The sequence below is a fragment of the Nuphar pumila genome, chromosome 16, assembly GCF_984573655.1.
Source record: "Nuphar pumila chromosome 16, dmNupPumi1.hap1.1, whole genome shotgun sequence".
Taxonomy (NCBI): Eukaryota; Viridiplantae; Streptophyta; class Magnoliopsida; order Nymphaeales; family Nymphaeaceae; genus Nuphar; species Nuphar pumila.
This window is the reverse complement of record NC_143264.1, coordinates 8787886-8810189: the sequence shown is the minus strand read 5'-3', so window position 1 is coordinate 8810189 and position 22304 is coordinate 8787886. Positions and strand designations below refer to the sequence as shown.

General features: G+C 36.8%; 1 protein-coding gene across 3 annotated transcripts in view; it reads right to left on the bottom strand.

The window, feature by feature from the left end:
• Window positions 1–22304, bottom strand: part of LOC149812870 (protease Do-like 9) — a 62535-nt gene that overhangs the window by 588 nt on the left and 39643 nt on the right. Inside the window, exons 7-8 of one of the 3 annotated variants that reach the window (XM_089992390.1) lie at window positions 232–333; window positions 54–104 (exon numbers count right to left, since the gene is read on the bottom strand). In XM_089992390.1, coding sequence (XP_089848516.1) covers window positions 54–104; window positions 232–333 — 153 coding nt within the window. Of the gene's footprint in view, window positions 1–53; window positions 105–231; window positions 349–1264; window positions 1403–22304 lie in introns of those variants that run through there. The other 2 variants (XM_089992389.1, XM_089992391.1) reach the window with 2 other exon arrangements.

Sequence of the window (22304 nt, the reverse complement as noted above, 5' to 3'; positions counted from 1 at the left end):
TGTTATGAGATATAAACCAAATAGAGGGGTTTCAGTGAGGGTCTAGTATTCACCTGAGTATTGACAATGTCTTCATATCCAATGTTGATATCTGACACCAGCACCTATATTTTTGCAAGATCAAATATCATGTTATTCTTTAATATCATACAGTTGCCATAAAAAAGTAGACATTGAAAGATGAAATGATCACGATTTTACTAAGGTTCATATTAAGCAAATTATCCTAACCTGAGACACTACAACCAGTCGTTCATCTTCTGTCTGCGCCATTGAGTGTAACAATTTATCAAGCAGTTTGACTGGTGCATCATAGTCATAATCCTTCCCATACTGCAAAATGCAGAGCTACAACTCAATAATGCAAGGTTATATGGATTCACTCAACTGATTTATGCAAGAAAAAAAATGGACTATTACAAATGCATGCACCAAGAAGTAGACTGTGTAAATGCCAAAAATTAGCACCTATGTAGACATAAGGGCCATGATATATAGCTCAAACAGTGATCTGCTTTGAAGCTAAACTAGAAATTTCATCTGTTAATCAAGTTTTTTATGAAGCCCATGAGCATTGAAAGAGGCCTAAAGATGATGATGAAGATGCTCAAAGGTTTTCCTTTTCCTTTTTTAAAAAGCTCAAAGTTTTACGGTTGAAGTGATGTTCTGATTTTACATAGATGAAGATTGAAGCTTTTGAAACAAGCATTCCATCTGGAAGTGTGAAAACCAAGGTTGTAAAAATGTATTGTAGCCTGTATCGGTCAGGCCCAAAATAAGATACATATTGTATCATAAAAAAACATTATTTTTTTAATAAAAAATCCAAAAAATAAGAAAATTCAAGAAAAAACCTAAAAATTCATTACACATGAAACAATGATGAATTGCACAATATACAACCATAGAATCACATATCAAGCATTTATGATAAGACATCATCAAAGATCAAATAATAAAGATAATAATGCATGCATATCTCACAAGAACAATACAAAATATGAAATATCATGCAATTAAAAACATGTCACAAAACTCATAGTTTCATAATACATAAAAAAACAAAATAACCAAGTTTTTTCAAACTAAGTTTTACATAACCAAGTTTTTCCAAAATATAAACAAAAGCAAATGTATATGATTTCAATCATCATCATCTTTCTCTTCTGCTTATTCTTCTCCTCCTCCTCCCTACTCATCATCCACATTCACATCCTCCCCAATATATATAAGATCTTCATCAGCTACCTTATGTATGTTTTTCACATTGATTCACTGAATGTCTTCTTCATTTAAAACACTTGGTTCTTCTTGAACTCATGCATCCAACACATCAAAATGTTATAGACTGATGGAATCAAATTGCTCTTTATGCCTCCTTGATGATACTTTCTTAATTTGCCTAAAAAGATGACACGAAAATATTAAAATTAGTTGGGTTTTGTATGACAAAAAAAATTAAATAAACACGTGAAAATGATAAATAAATTTGATATACTTCTAGCTTAGCCGCACGTTGTAGTGAACGTAAACAAAGTCATTTAGCCTTTTATGCTCCAATCTATTTCTTCTTTTTGTATGAATTTGCTCAAAGGCGCTTCAGTTTCTGTCGCAAACACTTACACTACATGTTTGACTAAGAACGCGAATAACAAAAGTTCTCAAACGTGGAACATCACTCCCAAATCTAGTCCACCACATGTTTAAAAGTAAAAAAAAATGCAAAAACAATAATAGAAACAAAATATCATAAATAAATAACAAAATAAAATTAAAATAGACAAAATAAATTATCTGGACACATCGTGGAATGATTCTGCACTACTGCATGTCTCCCCATATCATATATTGCATTGTCATACATATTTATTTTTCGTGAATTTTATATTGGATGCAATGATTACGGATCATCCTCTTAATGCAATCTAAAATTCTCTTGTTCACTTGTCCAATTTAAATGCAGTAGAATATCTAAATGCATAATTCAAATAATATGTTGCAAGATGAAGAGGTTGATGAAGTTTTCAAGTCCACTTATGATTAATGATGTTTTTCAATTCAAATTATCTTTAGTGGCCTCTTTTGCCCTATCTATGGTCTATTCAAATTATCTTTAGTGGTCTCTTTTGCCCTATCCATGGTCTATTCAAATTATCTTTAGTGACCTCTTTTGCCCTATCCATGACCTTGTAGAGATAACTTATAGTTGGTATGTTTTCATTGTCAACCAATCTAAGTACTTTCACCAAAGGTATCGTGATTCTCAACAACTTCATGCAAGAGTCCCAAAATTCACTTCTAAATATACTATCCACAAATTCTCTTGATTTTCTTTTTGTTGCATTGGGATATGCATCCCACTCATCTAAAAACTTTTTTTTAAGCGTAGTTCTATTCTTTACTAGACTTTGCATTGTCAAAAAATTGGTATTAAATCTATTAACTACACTACGAATCAACTCAGCACCATTGGTGTATTTTCTCATGAAGCTCAAAATCCATGCATAATTATAAATAAATTTTGTAATTTATTGGCAACATTCAATTGTTTGTCTCATCTCATCCATGTTGTCAATGTTCTCAAGCATGAGGTCTATGCAGTGGCAACATATGAAGTTCAAAAAAATGTCCCATCAATTTTTGTCAATTTTTTACTTGTTGCCCTATAATTTGTTACAATATCAGTGATAAATTGAACTATATTTTCAGGCTTCAACTCTTCCACAACCTCATCAAACATCCTAAGCACATCGGTTGTTTTGGACGTATCAGACAGGTTTATAGATTTCAAAAATATAGTTCCTTCCAGGCAATAGAAAAATAAATTTATCAAAGTCCTTGTCTTTCTGTCAATCCACCATCTGCCAAGATGATACACCTAGTTTTCTTTCGTGACTGCCTCATCTCATTACGATATGCCTTCACTTCACTCACATTAATATCTACATTTTTTTCTTTCAAATCACCAAATGAAGGCATTTTATATTCAAACCCGATATTAGTTATGGCATCTGTCGTAGCCTGGAAATAAAATGAATTTGCCGCATTGAAAGGAATGCAAGCGTCATAAAGGGCACACAAAAGAGGCTCATAAAATATAACAATAATATTTTATTGATGTTCAAAATATGTAAGGAGTATTACATTGAGAGAGGGGGTTTACCCCTATTTATATACAACATGGGAACACCATAGAGACGTTGGGGCTGGTCCAACGTCTCTATTGACTAGTCAACTTTAAGTTGACTAGTTCAAAAAAAACTAAAAATAAAAGAAAAAGAAACTAAACTATAGTTATAATAATATATATAAATATATATAGTACACATATATATACATATGTATACAAGTACATAATACATTTACATATAAATATATACACATATCTACAATATATATATAATGATATATACAATTTAACATGTGTATCATATCCATGTTGAATATATCATATGATACACACTCTTATCATGTGATACAAGTTGTATCGTGCGATATAGGGATATAGGCAGTATCATATGATACACCTTCGGTGCACTTTAAAAATGACCAAATCATATTTTTTATTTTTGGGTTTAAAGACCTCTTGAGGGTTGACTTCCTCATTTGTGTAGAGGACATTAGAGGGGAACCCACATACCCTATGAGCCGTGAGAGAGATTTAAGGGCTGATCCGTGCGCAAGGGAGAAGGCTTTTGCAGTTTGCTAAAGTAAGAGTATATTGCCACCATTTTTTCACTTAAAGAAGTGGGTTAAGGTAAAAAAAAAATATTCTTTTCTTTTTATTGAGTTTTTTTTAGAAAAAGATGGCATCAAATGACCCAACATGACAATGGAGAACTCAAGTATTGAGTGAAAACCGATTGAAAATCAAGTGATTTTTTGCCATAATACTTTATATGTTGGTATCTCCTGGTTGAAGCATCATTTGGTCGGGACACATCACAATGTTGCCCCATGCACGTTAAGGAATTTGCCGAAGGTCGTAAAATGACATTGCCATAAGTTGCTTACCACTTTGAGACAAAAAAATAATGAAGCGAAAATGAGGTATGTGCAACCATATGATAATGTAGATAATGAGCTTCCTACTTTTGATCCTACAACTCTTAGCATAACATCAGAAGTAGGAAGCTTTGAAGCGAAAGGAAAAGGTGCTAGCAGTAGTGATAAGAGTAGAAAGAGAAGAGGAGGAGGAGGAAGATGAGGGAGTTCCTTCAGAGGAGGTAGAGCTGGAGGCTCTATTAGGAGTTTTTCCCTCGTAGGATCGCCCCTGGGTCACAACCCGACATTCACACTACTATAACTCTAAAATATTTAGTCGAAAAAGCGAATGTCGCGGTTGGGGTGAGTGAGTCATTTTGTGGCTCTTTTGTGTGTCCACTTCAGTGATTTGGTAGACTTTGTTGGAGGTCCTCATTTCCTTTCATGGTATCAGAGCTTAGTGGTTCTAAGCATGGTTGCCAGTCGAGGAAGCGGGAGCGGGAAGCGAGGCACTTTCAAAATTTTAGGAAGCAAGAAGTGTGGGACGACTTAGAAGCGAATCACGAACCGTCTCGGAAGCGACCTAGAAAGCGAACCGAAAGCGACCCAGAAGCGGAAAAAGAAGAAAAAAAATAAAAAATAAAATAAAATAAAAAAGAAAAAAAAAGAGGGAAGTGAGGGGGAAGCGCACTTCCCATAAAAGGGAAACGCGCTTCCCATTTATGGGAAGCGCACTTCCCAAAAAAAAGGGACGCTTCCCCGTGCGTTTCGAAAGCGCGACGTTTCACGCTTCCGAAACACGTATCGGAGAAGCACGCTTCCCCTATGGTATAGGCGCTTCCGGTAACTCCGGTTCTAAGCTCCTTGTTGATGTTTGTGGGATCACGGTTGCACACTTGAAGATTCAGATCCAAGTGTTAGTGTGATTCATTGGTGGTGCTAGATCGAGGTTGCCTGCAACTTCAAAATATTTGAACGAGAAAGAAGTTCCCCTAATAGAGGGTGAAAAAACTAAAACCCTTGCTACTTATGAGAAAAAATGGAAGGAATAGAAGATAGGACATGTCAAGATCATGTATTGGCTCATTAGTACTGTTGATATCAAGAAATGCTTAGTGAAGTCTTGCAAAATTTAAGCATGTAAATAAAGCTTTGGAATACCTCAAGAAAATGTATTCCCTTAAGGATATTGCACATGTATGCAACTTACAAGATAAAATTCATGCTATAACTCAAGGAGATATAAGCTAATTAGAGAATTTTATAGTGAAGTATCTGATCTTTGAGAAGAATTAGCTCTTCTTGAGCAAAGATGACACTGCCTCGAGGATATAGAACTCCGTAAAAAACAAATGGATGTAGAGTATTTCTATCAATTTGTGAATGTCCTAAGACGGGAATTTTAGTCCACAAAATCAGCCCTTCTTCATAGAGGAAATGTTCCTTCTATTGAGGACACAATTGAGGAGTTAAGCATAAAAGAAAATAAGCTTAAAAGAGTGATGATAACTCGGTACTAGCCGTATCTAGGTCGAAAAACTATATGTGAACCTACAAATCACCTCATTATGGAAAGCAAAGCAATGAGTATTATGAAAAACAAGACAATGAATACGATAAGAAAAAAATTATGTCATTATTGCCATGAATTGGGTCACATCAAAACATATTGTCCTAAGTTAAAAAAAACATACGAGAAGAAGGTTGCCTCGGTTGGCCCTCTACAAGTGTCAAATGATGTTAGAACCACACAAGATTCATCTATTGGAAACATGTCCTTGACTCACATAGTGGAGGCTCTTCAACCTCTCCTCAAATGAGCATCTTCATCAACTGGAGTCATTGTTCCATCCTTCTCTGATCCCAGTAAATATCTTTGGCTTCTTGACTCAGGTGTCTCGTTTCATATGACATTGACACCAAATTGTGATATTTTATTAGAATGTCATAACTCAAGCGGGTCAAATGTGTTTTCTGCCGATGGAACATTTCTTAAGATAAAAGGAATAAAAAATTTCAAAAATGTTTCTCGATTCAAAAAAAATTATTCCAAACATTAGATATGTTCATAAATTAAATTCAAATCTTTTGCCATAGAGGAGGCATGGATTGTTTTGAAAATACCCGATAATAATTTTTCTTGTAATGTTCAAAAATTATATTCAGATTTGTAGCAAAACAATGAGTATTATGAAAAACAAGACAATGAGTATGAGAAGAAAAAAAGTATTTGTCATTATTGCCATGAACTGGGTCACATCAAAATATAGTATCCTAAGTTAAAAAGGACATGTGAGAAGAAGGTCACCTTGATTGGCCCTCCACAAGAGTCAAATGATGTTAAAACCACACAAGATTCATCTATTAAAAACATGTCCTTTACTCAACTAGTAGAGGCTCTTCAACCTCTCCTAAAATGAGTGTCTTCGTCAACTAGAGTTGTTGTTTCTTCCTTCTCTGACTCCAGTAAATCTTGTTGGCTTATTGATTCGGGTACATCATTTTATATGACACAAAATGGTGATATTTTATTTGAATGTCATAACTCAAGTGGGTTAAATGTGTTTATTGCTGATAGAACATTTTTTAAGATAAAACACAAAAAATTTCAAAAATATTTCTCAAAGTTCAAAAAAAAATCTATTCTAAAAATTAGATATTTCCTAAATTAAATTTAAATCTTTTGTTTGTTTTTCAAATGTTTGACCATAGATGTAATGTTTTATTCTCCTCTAATGGTTGTTGTGCAGGATTGCCAGTCTGAGAAGCTGATTGTGGGACATAAAGGAGGTTTATACTACATGAATTTTTTGAAAATACCTAAGAATATTTTTTGTTGTAATGTTCAGAAATTAGATTTAGATTTGTGGCATAAAAGGCTTGGTCATCTTAATGCATTTAAAAATCAGTATTTTTCAACTTTGAAAAAATTTGTAATTCTAAAAACTAAAGATTATATTCTTGGCAAAATGAAGAAATTGCCATTTTAAGAAAGAATTTTTGTTTCTTTTAGATTGCTTGAGTTAATACATTTAGATGTTTGGGGCCGGGCCCAATGCTTGTGACATTTAAAAGTGGATTTGCTTACTATGTAAATTTTTGTTGATAATTTTTCTACGCATACTTGGATCTATTTTCTTAACATAAATTTGAAGTTTTCTTACTCTTTCAAATATTTCCATAATTTGGTCACAAAAAAATTTAAAAATGATATTTTTTTAAGAATTTAAAGATTACCTAAACCTGAATGGCATCACACATAAAAAATCTTGTTCGTACACTCCACAGCAAATGGTTTGGCCAAAATGAAGCATAGGCATATTATAGAAACAATAAGAACCTTGCTTATAGCAAACCAAGTACCAAAAGATTTTGGGTTGAAGCTACGTTGATTGATGTTTATCTCATCAACAAAATGCCATCCTCCTCTTTGCAAAATGTGTCACCGATTGAAAAACTTTTTAAATTAATCACTGATTACTCTAGATTGAGATTTTTTAGTTGTAAATGTTTTGTCTTTACTAACATAAATGATAAACTTTTTCCCCGTGTTATTTCTTGTGTTTTTTTGGGTTATGCAAATAACCAAAAAGGCTATAGATGTTTTGATTTTAGAAATAAAAAACTATATGCAGTGTTGTAAAAGTGTTGAGGCGTAGTGAGGCGCTCCACCAAAATTTGAGGCGAGGCATAAGCCTCGAGGCGCAAAGCGTAAGCCTAAAAAAAAATTAAAACTTAAAAAATTATAAAAATTATACAAATTATCTAAAATTATAAATAAATAAGAAATGCTTTATTAATGAAGCAACAACCAACAAGAAATAAAAAATTTCAAATAAGTACGAAAAAATATGAGATTAACACGTAAAAGTAACATTAATGCAACAACTTGATCTATGTAAGTATCTAATAAATAAAATATGAGCATTCATTCAATAAAAAATTAACATTAACAACAAAATGCATATTAACACTAACATATAAATGGTCATATGAATTAGGGCCTAGGCTATTTTTGTGTCTCGTCATCATCAATATTTAAGACTTCAATGTTATCATCTAAGGAATCCATATAAATAGGTTTTATAAATGGTCATATGAATTAGGGCCTAGGCTATTTTTGTGTCTCGTCATCATCAATATTTAAGACTTCAATGTTATCATCTAAGGAATCCATATAAATAGGTTTTCCTTCATCTTCATTCTCTGACTCTTCATCATCTGCACTTTCTTCCTCCACGTCCTCGGTAACTTCTTTTGCTTTTTTTTCCTTCAATAAAAAATCATGTATTAAATACTTATCTGATGTAATTAAAAAAATACATTTATATTCATAACAAGGTAAAAGGAATATAGTTTTACCTCGATCTCTTGAAGACTTGGCTTGCCTAGAACCACTTTGTTAATCATGAGGTGAAATGACTCTTTCAATAGGCACATGCTTAATGGCATTTATGTCAAAGTTCGGATCCAACCATGAATCCTCCAACCAATTGGGATCACTAGGCAACACTGGATCTTCCTTCTCCACAATTCATTCATCGTCTAAGTCTATATAATCTAGACATATAGGGTCTTTGGTAGCCCTCTTCCTCATATTTCTCTCTTAATTTCATATTGTACATTACAAAAACCAATGCATTCATCTTCTCTTGTTCAAGTTTATTCCTTCGTTTTGTATGCACCTATAATTTCAATTCATTAATAATCAATTATAAGATAATTAAACTTATAAAAATGTATTTCAAAAATAAAATACAAAGTCACAAACCAATGAGAAAGTACTTTAATTCCTCTCACAGCCTGATGCACTGCACGTCAAACTTAGTATTCTAATTACAAAATTCATCAACTTAGGATTTTCGTGCCAAATGAACTCCACCAGACAGCTGCATTCAAATAAAACAATAAAAATTTGATAAAAACATTAAGAATGTCATAATTAACAAAAACATAAAAAATTATTAACAAATAACAACATAATTGCAAACTTACCAGGACTTTTTAATTTTCTTGTTGTAACAGCTGCCTCTCTACCAAACAACCCCTTTGCCTTTTTAAATGCATCGATTTGTGTTGTAATTTTCAACCAAATATTTACATCAGAAACCAATTTTTCAACACAATCATAGAAACCACTTATAACTTCTCCATCCGGGTTGAACTTGTCAGCATAATGAAAATATGAATTTAAATAATAGGCAGTTGCATGCAAAGGCTTATGAAGTTGCAAGTCCCATCGTCTATCAATGATATCCCAAATAGGTTTATATTTTCTTTCAACTTTGTCAAGGTTTGAAGCAATTTTCTCATTTGCTCTATCAATTGCCTCATACAAAAATCCCATAGCAGGTTCATCTGCATCAACTAATCGCAACACTTTCACAAGAGGAAGTGTAGCTTTAATTGCATATGATATGGCGACCAAAACTTATGATCATTAAGAACAATATAAGAAATGTTCTTAGCATTAGATTTCTTATAGTAATTAGATGATCTAAAATTTGAAAACAAGAACATCGACTTTAACACTTTCTTATAACATCCAATACTATAAAGTGTGAGATATGTTATGGCAAAACAAGTGACGGCTGGACGTAGAAGTTCTTTCTTCTTTGTGAACTTTCTCATTAAATTTAATACCCATGCATGACTATAAATGTATCGTGTAATTGTTTTTGCCTTTTCCACTGTATTTTTAAAAATTGATATTTTTTTAATATCTTCTAACATAAGATCCAAGCAATGCGCTGCACATAGTGTCCAAAAACATGTTTTTCCTGCTGTTAATATATTCTCAATTGCCACATAATTTGGTGCATTATCTGTAATGAATTGTACTACATTATTTTCACCAACTTCTTTAACTTCTTTAACTTCTTCAAACAACTTACACAAATTTGCACCAGTTTTTTCCATGTCGCTGATGTCAACGGACTTCAAAAATATTGTCCCTGATGAGTTGTTCACAAGAAAATTAATTAAGTTTCTTTTTTTTCCATATGTCTAACCATCTACCATAATGCTGTAACCAACCTTTGGTCGTTCCTTTTTTAACTCTTTTAAAATTTTGTGAGTACAATCTACCTCGTCCCCACGTTCTAATCTCGTGATAAGAAGGCGGTTTGAACCCTCGCCCATAATCTGCAATAGCTTTTACCATTGCACCAAAATATGGACTCTTGCAAAGATTAAATGATAACGCATTTGCATAAAAAAATCTACCAATGGCACGACATACATTTTTTCTTTCTTCCCTTTTGAAAGCAATGTTTATTGTGGTTTGTCATGCTTTTTTATTCACAAAGAGGTTCATAGGACCACTTATGTTTGTTTTGCATCACTACATGATTCACTGGTTTCTTTATTCACATTATCGCCTGTTGATGATCCAAAATAACACTTTTCCCAATATCCAACTTGTTTTGTTCTTCCTCTTGTTTATTTTGCTTCTGATCCTTTAGATGATTCTGAAAAAATCTTTTCACATCAGGTGGAACCGCTTCGCACATGCTTACACCATGTTTTGTGTCAGCTAAGTGATGTTTTAACCTATAAATGTCTTCTGTAGTCTGTTTATGATAATAATTGCAAATTACATGTCCTACGAGTTTGGGATCTTTAGTGGGATTTGGAACTTTAACTCCATGATCCCATCGTACATCTTTTCCCATTGTTCAATTGCAAAAATACATATAACAAAATATATATTAACACAAAAAATTAGATTCATATTCAATAAGAATCAATATATATAAATTGAAAACTAATGGAAACACAAACACACGAAGTCAGTGAGAATGTACATGTCTTCACCCTCACAATAACCTATAATGATGCATTAAAAACATCATGTCATAATTAGAAAATGCATCTTAGTTTTCTTTCTTTCTTTTTTTAAGTCAACTGAGAAAGTAAAGAAACCATACCTGACTTAATGTAGAGAAAAATAGAGTGTCCCTGCCTGACTTAATATTGAATGGCAGGGGCCAAGCCCCTACCTGACGGAACTTCAAACGGCACAGGCCTTCATCGGGCCTCAGCCCCTGCCTGACGGAACTTCAAACGGCACAGGCCTCGACCACTGCCTGCCTGAATCATCGAATGGCAGGGGCCTCGGCCCCTGCCTGACTGAATCATCGAATGGGAAACAATAAATTATTGGGTCTGGCATGTAAATTCCATGCTCATTAATGGCATGTTGTAAATTCCATACTTTGTGTAAAGGGTGTTTTTGTACCCTAATAAAAGTGTACGTGTGTATATCTAATAGAGAATGCAGCAAACCCAAATTGAGTGGGTTTTCTGCAGCCATCGATATCTCTCTCCCTCTATGCTTCTCTTTCTCTTGTGTTGAAGGTGGGATACCATTTCTAACATGGTATCAGAGCAACAGATCCCTTGAAGATTGTGTCCAACCTCCTTGTTATTCTCTAAAGGTATTTTTCTCTTGATTCTCATCGTCTCTTCCTTTCTTCCCAATCCAACGATTTCTTCTTATCCTGTTTGTTTCCTCTTTCTCTATTCCTTTCTTCATACAGCATATGCTTTTCTGATTTCACCCATAAAATATTTTTTTCTTTTTTAACCCCACAAATCTGAATTCATGTTTGCATGATTTCAAAGTTTGAAATCACGTCAAACCCGTTCCTTATCTTTCCTCATAATTAACGTTCGATGTACTTCCTTGATTGATTAATATCATTCTGTCTACCTCTTAACTTTGGAATTTTCCCTTTTAGAAAGAAAATACGATTAGATAAAACACGCTATTTTCATATTAACGTGCCTTCTTACTAATTGATCCATATTTCCTTTAGAGCAGTTTCTTTTCTTTCTCACTGCATATTTTGTTTTCTGTCTCGGCTCATTCCCTTCTTCTCACTCTGGCCTATCTTCCAACTTTCTCAGTCAGCTTGTGTCCGAGAAACTAAACAATTCCAACTTTTTAACCTGGAAGAGACAAATCATCTCATTCATAAGGTGTCAGGATCTTTTTGGACATCTGGATGGCTCTGTTCCTGTCCATCCAGAGTTCTTATCACAAGAAGGCAAGAATGGAGAGGGTGAAACTTCAATTACATTTGTTAGAAATCCAGAGTATGTATCCTGGATGAAGCGAGATCAGGCTTTGGTTGCCTACATCACTTCTACTCTGTCACAGGAGGTGCTTGTGGCAATCCCAGATGACTGCTCAGCTATGCAGTTATGGCATCATCTTGTTCAGACATATTCTCAAGTTTCTCAAGCTAGAATTTTATTTTTAAAGAAAGAGTTTCAAATGTTGAGGAAGGACTCCACGACGATCATGGAGTACTTAAACAAAAATGAAGACTATCACAGATCAGTTGGCCATCGCAGTCAATGACAAAGATATGGTGCAACAGACTTTGAGCGGGATGGGACCCGATTATCACATGATGGTTACTTCTTTGTTGTGTTTGTCAGACTTACCTACTTTTGAAAACCTTCGTGCTAAGCTCTTATAATATGAGATGACCTTGAAGGGATTCTCTGAAGGTATTCACAGTCCCATTAGAGCATATGAGGTCCTTGCTACAGGTGTTACTTATGGTCGAGGATGTGGCAGGTGTGAATATCGAGAAAAGAGAGGTCAAGAGAAGAATGGACAAGGAGCCCGTGGAATTTTACCTACTCCCAGTATGTCTCCTAACCTGCAAAGGCAAAGGACGATACCTACCTGCTTTCTCTGCAACAAAATGGGGCACATCAAAGCAAATTGCTGGTATAACCTGCAAAATCGAGGGAAACAACTGGAGACAAGAAAGGGACCAGATACATTGAAGAATACTGGGGAAGTCAAGGAGTTGTTACCTGCCTTGGTTGAATTGAACATCAAACAAAATGATCACGATACTTGGTATGTTGATTCTGATGCAACCACTCATGTTGCCGGTGATGCTGGTAAGCTCCTAAATCTTGCTCCTTATGTTGGTAGAAATAAGTACTATCACTGGAAATGGGTCTCATCACCATATTTCGCACATTGGAAATTCTGTAATTCCTATGTCCAACTCTTCTCTTGCTCTTTCAAATGTCATTCATGCTCCTAATATCAAGAAAAATATTGTTTTGGTCGCTAAACTTGTCGATGACATTAATGCTTCAGTCGAGTTTACCCCTTTTTCTGTTCATGTTAAGGACCTTCACACGAGGAAAATGTTCGTTGAAGAAAACGGCAAGAAAATGTGTACGTGTTTCAAGAGAATCCTTTCTCTCATGTTCAACCTGTTGATTCCATCTTGAAGCCCACATCATCATCTTCAGCTTCTCCTAATAGTGTTTTTAATCTTTCTGAATGTATTGAGCCGAATCTTTGGCATGGTCGTCTGGGTCATTGTAGTAGTTGTTTTATTGATAAGCTTGTTTCAAGCAGTCATATTCCAAAGTCAAGTTTGAATTTAAGTGTCGATAATAAAAAATGTTTCAGTTGTCTTCAATGTAAGAGTCATGTTCTCTCATTTTATTCCATTAATAAAAGAGCTTCAAGACCATTTGAAATTATATGTTCTGATGTTTGGGGTCCCGCTCCAGTTCCTTCCATGTCTGGCACTAGATATTATCTCATTTTTGTTGATAGCTATTCTCGATATACATGGATCTTCTTCATGAAAACTAAATCTGAAACCTTCAAATTGTTTCAGAATTTTCATACCTTTGTTCAAAATAAATTCTCTGAGAATATTACGTGTTTCCAATGTGATGGAGGGGGTGAGTTCTCTTCAAATGACTTTGTTAATTTCCTCCGGACAAATGGAATAAGTAGGCAGGTGTTTTGCCCTCATAGATCTCAACAGAATGGGATTGCTGAACGGAAGCATCGCCATATTGTTGAAAGTGCAATGAGCATGATGCATGATAGTAATCTTCATGTTACCTTGTGGGCAGAGGCCTTTCATACAGCAGTCTATGTCATAAATCGATTGCCCATGAATATCTTGGAAAACAAATCACCTCATTTTTCTTTGCATGGTGTGCATCCAAATTATCACGATTTGTGTATATTTGGGTGTGTATGTTATGTTCATGTTGACAGTTCAATGTGACACAAGTTTCAGGGTAAAGCCTTACAGTGCAGATTTGTGGGATATGCTGATGATTACAAAAGATATAGATGCTATGATCCCGTGAGCAAACGCATCAAGATATCCAGAAATGTTGTGTTTGACGAATCCAATTTTGGTTATAATGTAGACACACTCCTGAAATTAAAACTTACCACCCTTGGTTGAACTCAGATCTCTTTTCTAGTATTGACGGTGTTTGCTCTACAGACTGTAATCAAAGAGATGAGGCAAACGCGTCTACTGCTGTGCAAAGAACTCAGGAAAGTGTGATCTCTGAATCATCATTGGCTCTCGAAAGGTATAAAGGCATTGTTTACTCTCGACATGAGAAGGAGATCTTCCCCAACCCTAATCAGGAGCTGAATTCTCCTTCTGCTTTCATTCAATCACCTGTACACAGAAGGTCTACCCGAACTCGGCATCCTATTGATAGGTGGGTTAGTTATGAGAACTTCACAATAGATTTTCAACTTTTCTTAACTGCCTTGGGCAAAGAAGATCAACCCACCACGTTTTATCAAGCAGTAAATTCTAAAAGATGGATTGAAGCTACGAACGAAGAAATGGAGGCTCTTCATGAGTGTGGCACTTGGGATATAGTTCCCAGACCACACAATCGAAATATGGTTGATTCAAAGTGGGTGTATAAGATAAAGTATAAGCCGGATGGTATTATCGAGCGATACAAGGCTCAACTGGTTGCCAAAGGCTTCACACAGGAGCCCGGACAAGACTATGATGAGACCTTCAGTCCAATCGTGAGAATGGGTACTATCCGCATTATATTGTCATTGGCTATTGAGCACCAATGGACTCTTAGTCAACTGGATGTAAAAAATGCTTTTCTCCATGGAACTCTGAAGGAGGAAGTATATATCGAGCAACCCACTGGGTATGCTGAAGGGAACTCCAAAGAATACGTGTGCAAATTAAAGAGAGCCATATATGGTCTGAAACAGGCATCTCGATCTTGGTTTGATAGTTTCTCTCTTGAAGCAGGAAAATATGGTTTTAGTCGGTCTCTTCTTGACCATTCCCTTTTCATATTCAAATGCAAAGATATAGTTACCCTGTTATTGATATATATTGATGACATTATTGAAAGTTTTTTTACCTGTAGAGAAAAGAGAGAGAGGGAGGGAGAAAGAGACGAAGAGAAAACCCAAAGCTTTCGACTGTTACGATTTTTTTTTCATCTCGAATCGTGACCTAAATAGTGTGTTTTATAATGTTACAACACATAGGTATGGATCCGGGTCTGGTGTATCCAGACCCGACAGTCAAAGTGAGTTACAATGCATAAGTATACGTGGATCGGATCGGATCCGGATCCTTTTTCACCCCCCTCAAGTTGATCATGGTTTTGTACCATGAACAACTTGCCTTTAAGCATCCAAAAATGATCCTTTGTTAACCCTTTGGTAAATAGATCTGCAACTTGTCTTTCAGTATTGATGAACTCAGGCTCAATCTCTTTTTCTTCAACCTTCTGTCTCACAAAGTGTTGGTCGATCTCAATATGCTTGGCACGACTGTGATGTACTGGATTGAATGACATGTTGATTGCACTTTGGTTGTCACATAGCAAAGTAGTGTGAGAAATCTTTTCTCCTACTTCAGTTAGTAGATGCCTGATCTATGTGACTTCGGTAGTAGCAGCAGCCATAGATCTATACTCAGCCTCAGTGCTTGATCTAGCGATGGCCTTTTGTTTTCTGCTGCTCCAAGAGACTAAATTTTTTCCAATGAAGACGCAATATCCTGATGTAGATCTTCGTTCAACAGGATCTCCTGCCCAGTCTGCATCACAATATACAGTGAGTTCGTGCTCATCTTTGCCATATGACTGTGGTGAATATATCAATACATCCCCAATAGTCCCTTTCAGATATCTAAGGATCCTCTTGACTGCTTCCATATGTCCAGTACATGACGCATGCATAAATTGAGACACTTGATTGACTGAATAAACAATATCAGGTCTGGTGAATGTGAGGTACTGTAACATTCCTATTATGCTTCGATACCTGATGGGGTCATCATACAGATCTTCATCCTGAGCGCTAAGTTTTTGATGAAGCACACTCAGAGTTCCCAGAGGTTTGCAGTCTTGCATGCCTGCCTTGCTGAGAACGTCTACGGTGTACTTGTGCTGAGTGAGTGTCAAGCCATGAGCCTGGTTATCAACTTCTACACCAAGAAAATAACGTAGAACTCCAAGATCTTTCATTTTGAACCTCTGTCCTAGTAAGTCTTTTACTTCTTGGATGTGTCGCAGAGTTTCCTGTGATGACAATATCATCGACATAAATTAATAACAGAGTGTTCACAGTCTGACTTCTAAAAATAAATAATGAGTGGTCCAGCATGAAACGTGAAAATCCATGTTTCTGAATCTCTAGCGAGAAGCTATCAAACCATGAGCGAGATGCTTGCTTTAGACCATAGATAGCTCTTTTTAACCTGCACACATGAGTTTTACAATTTTGTTCTTGATACCCAAGGGGTTGCTCCATGTATACTTCCTCCTTTAAATCCCCATGTAAGAATGCATTTTTTACATCAAGCTGACTCAACTTCTATCCATGTTCAACAGCCAGTGAAGTAATAATTCGGATTATTCCCATTCTTACAACCGGACTGAAGGTCTCATCATAGTCTTGCCCTGCTTCTTGAGTGAATCCTTTTGCCACAAGTCGTGCCTTGTATCGTTCAATGGTTTCATCTGGCTTGTACTTTATTTTGTAGACCCATTTACATCCGACAACATTTTTGTCAGGTGGTCTGGGAACAACTTCACAGGTTCCACATTCATGCAAGGCTTGCATTTCATCATCCATGACTTCTACCCACTTGGTAGAAGTGGCTGCCTGGTAGTACATGATGGGCTCATCTTCCTTATTGAGAGCAGTTAAGAAGAGTTGAAGATCCAATGAGAAATTGTTATAGCTAACCCACCTGTCAATGGGATGTCGTATGCGGTTTGATTTTCTGACCTCAAGAGTATGAGAAGTAGTCGGATTGCCGTCTGAGACATAATCTGAATGGCTTGATTCTGTCGGTCTCTGTCTAGAGTAGACAATGCCTTTGTATCTGCCTGGTACTTCTGTTGTATTCTGTGATCTCGACATCCCAGTGTCTTCAAAACTCTCTTCTTCTTGCTGCACGCAATATGAGGAGCATGCTTTATTCGAGTTAACAAAAAGTTCTGAACTCAACCAAGGATAGTAAACTTCAGTTGGCATATTCGTTGCATCAGCTTCGTCATCAAAGTTTTGTTCATCAAAGACAACATTTCTTGAGATTCTGTACGTTTGTTGGTGAGATCATAACACCTATATCCTTTGTAGTCATCTGCATATCCTACAAACCTACATTTCTGGGCTTTGTCCTGAAACTTGTTTCTCAGAGACTGATCAATATGCACATAGCAAACACAACCAAAAACACGCAAATCATGATAACTAGGATGGACTCCAAAAAGACAGTGATAAGGAGACTTATTTTTCAGAACAACCATGGGCAGTCTATTTATCACATGCATGGCAGAATGAAAGGCTTTTGTCCATAGGTTGATAGGAAGATTGCTGTCATGAAGCATACTCATGGCACTTTCAACAATATGTCTATGTTTTCGTTCAGCAATCCCATTTTGTTGAGGAGTATGGGGGCAGGACACCCTTCTTCCTATTCCATTATTTCGAAGAAAAGAAACAAAATCACGGGATGAGAATTCCCCACCTCCATCACATTGGAAAAATTGAATGGACTCAGAAAATTGATTTTTGACCAAGGAAAGAAAATTTTGAAGACTTCCGACTTATTCTTTATGAAATATATCCAAGTGTATCGAGAACAACTATCAACAAAGATTAGATAGTATCTGCTCCCAGATCCAGAGACAATTGGGGCGGGTCCCCATACATCAGAACAAATAATCTCAAAAGGTTTTGAAGCTCTCTTATTAATGAAATGGAAAGGCAATACATGACTCTTACATGAAAGACAACTGGAACACTTAAGACTGCTCTCATTCCCATTAAGACTTTCTTTTGGAATGAGATTATTAGAGACAAGTTTCTCAATAAAATGACTCCCACAATGTCCTAACCGACTATGCCATAAGAATGACTTATTACATTCAAAAATACTAAAAACATTAGCGGAAGAAGGACGGACACGACTCTAACGAAGGCTTCGAATTCAGGTGAGCAGGGCGGATAGCATGACATGGAGCTTCTTCAAAGACATACATATTGCCTCGTCTTTTTCCTTCAGCGAATGTTTCCCTCGTGCGTAGGTCCTTGACCTGCACAGAGAAGGGAGTAAATTCAACTGAAGCATTATTATCATCAATAAGCTTGGAGACAGAAACAATGTTTTTCTTAATGTCAGGAGCATGAAGAACGTCAGAGAGAGTAAGAGTGGAATGTGACATAGGAATGACAGTTTTTCCAACATGAAAAACAGGATGGTGGGATCTATCTCCAGTAACAATCTTACTTTTTCCAAAATAAGGAATAGGATTAGAAATCTTACTTGCATCACCTGTCACATGAGTCGCTGCTCTTGAGTCCACAAACCAAGTGCCTTCATCATTCTGCTTCAATTTCAACTCTGATAAGGCAAATATTAGTAGATCTTTGATCTCTCCACTATCTCTGGTATTGGTGAACTTTCTTTTCGTTTCTGTCTGTGGACCCTTTCCTTTATTCTCTGGATTGTGCCAACAATTCGCCTTGATATGCCTCTTTTTGTTACAAAAGAAGCAAGTGGGAATGGATCTTGATCCCTGTGCATGAGCAGACATATTTGGAGTGGGGAGCAGACCACGCCCCCCGTATCCACTTCGCCCTTGTCCTCCTCGTCCTCGTCCTCTACCATAAGTCACTCCTGTGGCAAAAACTTCTTGAGAATTTGTGTGGATGTGAGTTTCTTCAGAGAATCCTTTCAGAGTCATTTCATACTGAATCAATTTCGCTCGTAATGCATCGAAGGAAGGAAGAGTAGGGAGACACAATAGTGAAGTGACTATCATATTGTAGTCAGATCCCAATCCACTCAGAGTTTGTTGCACCATGTCATTGTCGCTTACGGCACATCCTATAACTGCAAGCTGATCTGTGATGGTCTTTATCTTGTTTAAATATTTCATGATGGTCATGGATTCTTTTCTTAACAACTGAAACTCCCTTTTTAGGAAAACCATCCTTGCTTGAGAAACCTGCGAGTATGTCTGAACCAGTCGCAACCAGAGTTGTAGCGCTGTACAATTGTCGGGAATGGTAACTAGAACTTCTTGAGACAGGGTTGAGGTGATGTATGCGACAACTGATTGATCTTTCCTTTCCCAATTGAGAAATTCTACATTTTTGACATACACGATCGAACTCACCCCTTGATCATCTTTCTCTTCTCTCGGGACAAATTCTGGTGGAACGAGAGTGGTTCCATCCATGTGACCTAAGAGACCTTCACTCCTTATAAAAGGAATAATTTGTCTCTTCCAAATCAAGAAATTTGAGGTATTCAACTTTTCAGAAACGAGTTGGTTGAGAAAGCTTGAAGAAAGATTTGATTGAGAGAGGTAAGGATCCATTTGAGAATGAAAAACAGTAAGAATGTCAACCAGAGTGTTCGCAAAAAGTTCAGCCCGTTTTCTTCCTCTCTTTTTTTTTGGAGAATCGCAGGCTGTCGGATTCAGGAAAATCAGTTTCTGTGATGAAGAATGCCTTCACACGTTGAAAGAAACCCCCCCCCCTTTTTTTGACAAGAATAGATATAGATACTCAAGGAATAAGATTCACGGCATAGCAGTAAAGAAACATAAAAAAAAATAGACGAATATGCAAAGACAGACTTAGAGGAGATTAGGTAAAAGAAAAAAAATAGGGAAAGATTCGTGAAACACTGTCACCCACAGTCTGTGTTCACGTAAAAATGGTGCACGTGAATCGCAGATTCACCAAACGTGAAACCCACGTGAATAGAGTTCACGTGGATCACGGTTTCTCAAAGAAAAGAAACCCACGTGAGGTGTGGGTACACAGGAGATTTCAAAAAAGGGCTACTGTGATTTTCTGACCGAGGAGATGTTGTTGAAGGCTGTGGAGCTTGGACAGGGAGCAGTTCGAACAATATGTGAGGGGGTGGAGGATTTGGTCAAGAGGTATGGAAATGGATTTTCAAAAAAGGGAATGAATGAGCAAAGAGGGGAGGAAATGGAGAGAAACAGAAGAAAAGGGAGAGGGAGACAAAAAAACCTTGATTTTTCGAACTTTGCTCTTGCCGGAATCCTTAAACTCGATTTTCCAAACTTCGCTTTTGCCGGAATCCTTATCAGCCTTAGCCGGATCTATGCTTTGATACCATGAAAGTTTTTTTTACCTGTAGAGAAAAGAGAGAGAGGGAGGAAGAGAGAGACGAAGAGAAAACCCAAAGCTTTTGACTGTTACGATTTTTTTTCATCTCGAATCGTGACCTAAATAGTGTGTTTTATAATGTTACAACACATAGGTATGGATCCGGGTCTGGTGTATCCAGACCCGACAGTCAAAGTAAGTATACGTGGATCGGATCGGATCCGGATCCTTTTTCAATTATCATTACAGGTAACTCTAATGAACATATTAAACAGGTCAAAAAACTTTTGAACCATAGATTTAAGATAAAAGATCTTGGTAAACTGCAATACTTTCTTGGAGTAGAAGTTGATAGGACTCCTGAAGGTATGACACTTACTCAACATAAGTACATTGTTGATGTTCTTAGCAAGGCAGGTATGACAGATTGCAAGCCTCTAAGCACACAAAGTGTACTTCATCAGAAACTTAGTTCCCAAGATGGATATTTATATGAGGACCCTACAGGATATCGTAGGGTAGTCAGAATGCTTCAGTATCTTACCTTCACTCGAACTGACATTGTCTATTCGGTCAATCAGGTATCTCAGTTCATGCATGAACCACATATTGGACATATGGAAGTTGTTAAACGCATTCTTCGATATTTAAAGGGAACTATTGGCGATTGTCTTCTGTACAGAAAGAGTATGCATGACCATCACATGCATGAACTTCTTACTTACACAAATGCAGATTGGGCAGGAGATCCAGATGAGTGTAGATCAGTCTCAGGATATTGTGTTTTCATTAGCTTAAATCTTGTCTCCTGGAGCAATAGAAAACAAAAGGCCATTGTCAGGTCGAGCACAGAAGTTGAATACAGATCAATGGCAGCTGCTACAGCCGAAGTGACATGGATCAGACACCTATTGGCAGAAGTAGGAGAATCGATTTCTAAAAGCATTCTCTTGTGTGACAATCAAAGTGCTATCAACATGTCATTCAATCCCATCTACCATAGTCGTGCCAAGCATATTGAAATTGATCAGCATTTTGTAAGACAGAAGGTCAAAGAGAAGGAAATTGAACCAGAATACATTCGGACTGTTGATCAAGTTGCTGACTTGTTTACAAAAAGACTTATCAAGGACAGATCTTGGATGTTAAAAGGCAAGTTGTTCATGGTTCAAAACCATGTACAACTTGAGGGAGGGTGAAAAGATTATCACGACTGATCCAGACCCAATCTCTTTTAGTTATATTTAAACACATGCTCATTAATGGCATGTTGTAAATTCCTTACTTTGTGTAAAGGGTGTTTTTGTACCCTAATAAAAGTATATGTGTGTATATCTAATAGAGAATACAACAAACCCAAATTGAGTGGGTTTTCTGCAGCCATTGATATCTCTCTCCCGTTGTGCTTCTCTTTCTCTTGTGTTGAAGGTGGGATACCATTTCTAACAGGCCCCTGCCTGACGGAAATAATATATGGCAGGGGCTTGGCCCTTGCCTTGCTTAAAACAACGGAAACAATAAATGGCAGGGGCCTTAGCCACTACCTGACAGGGACCACAATCGGCAGGGGCCAAGGGCCCTACCTGCCGGAATAAATCGCACGACAGGGGTCGTGCCTATGCCTGATTGAAGAGAGGGAGGCAGACACGAAGGAAAAAGAATGAAGGGGGTCGGGGTTACCTGTGGTCTGGCAAGGGTTGCCAGCGAGGAGGAGGTCGAGAAGGGAGAGACGAGAGAGAGGGACAGCGAGAGACGAGATAGAGAGGTGGGAGAGACTGAGAAGAGAGGTGAGAGACTGTGAGAGAGAGGGGATGCGAGAGACGAGAGAGAAAAGGAGAGACTGTGAGAGATGAGAGAGAGAGAGGGAGAG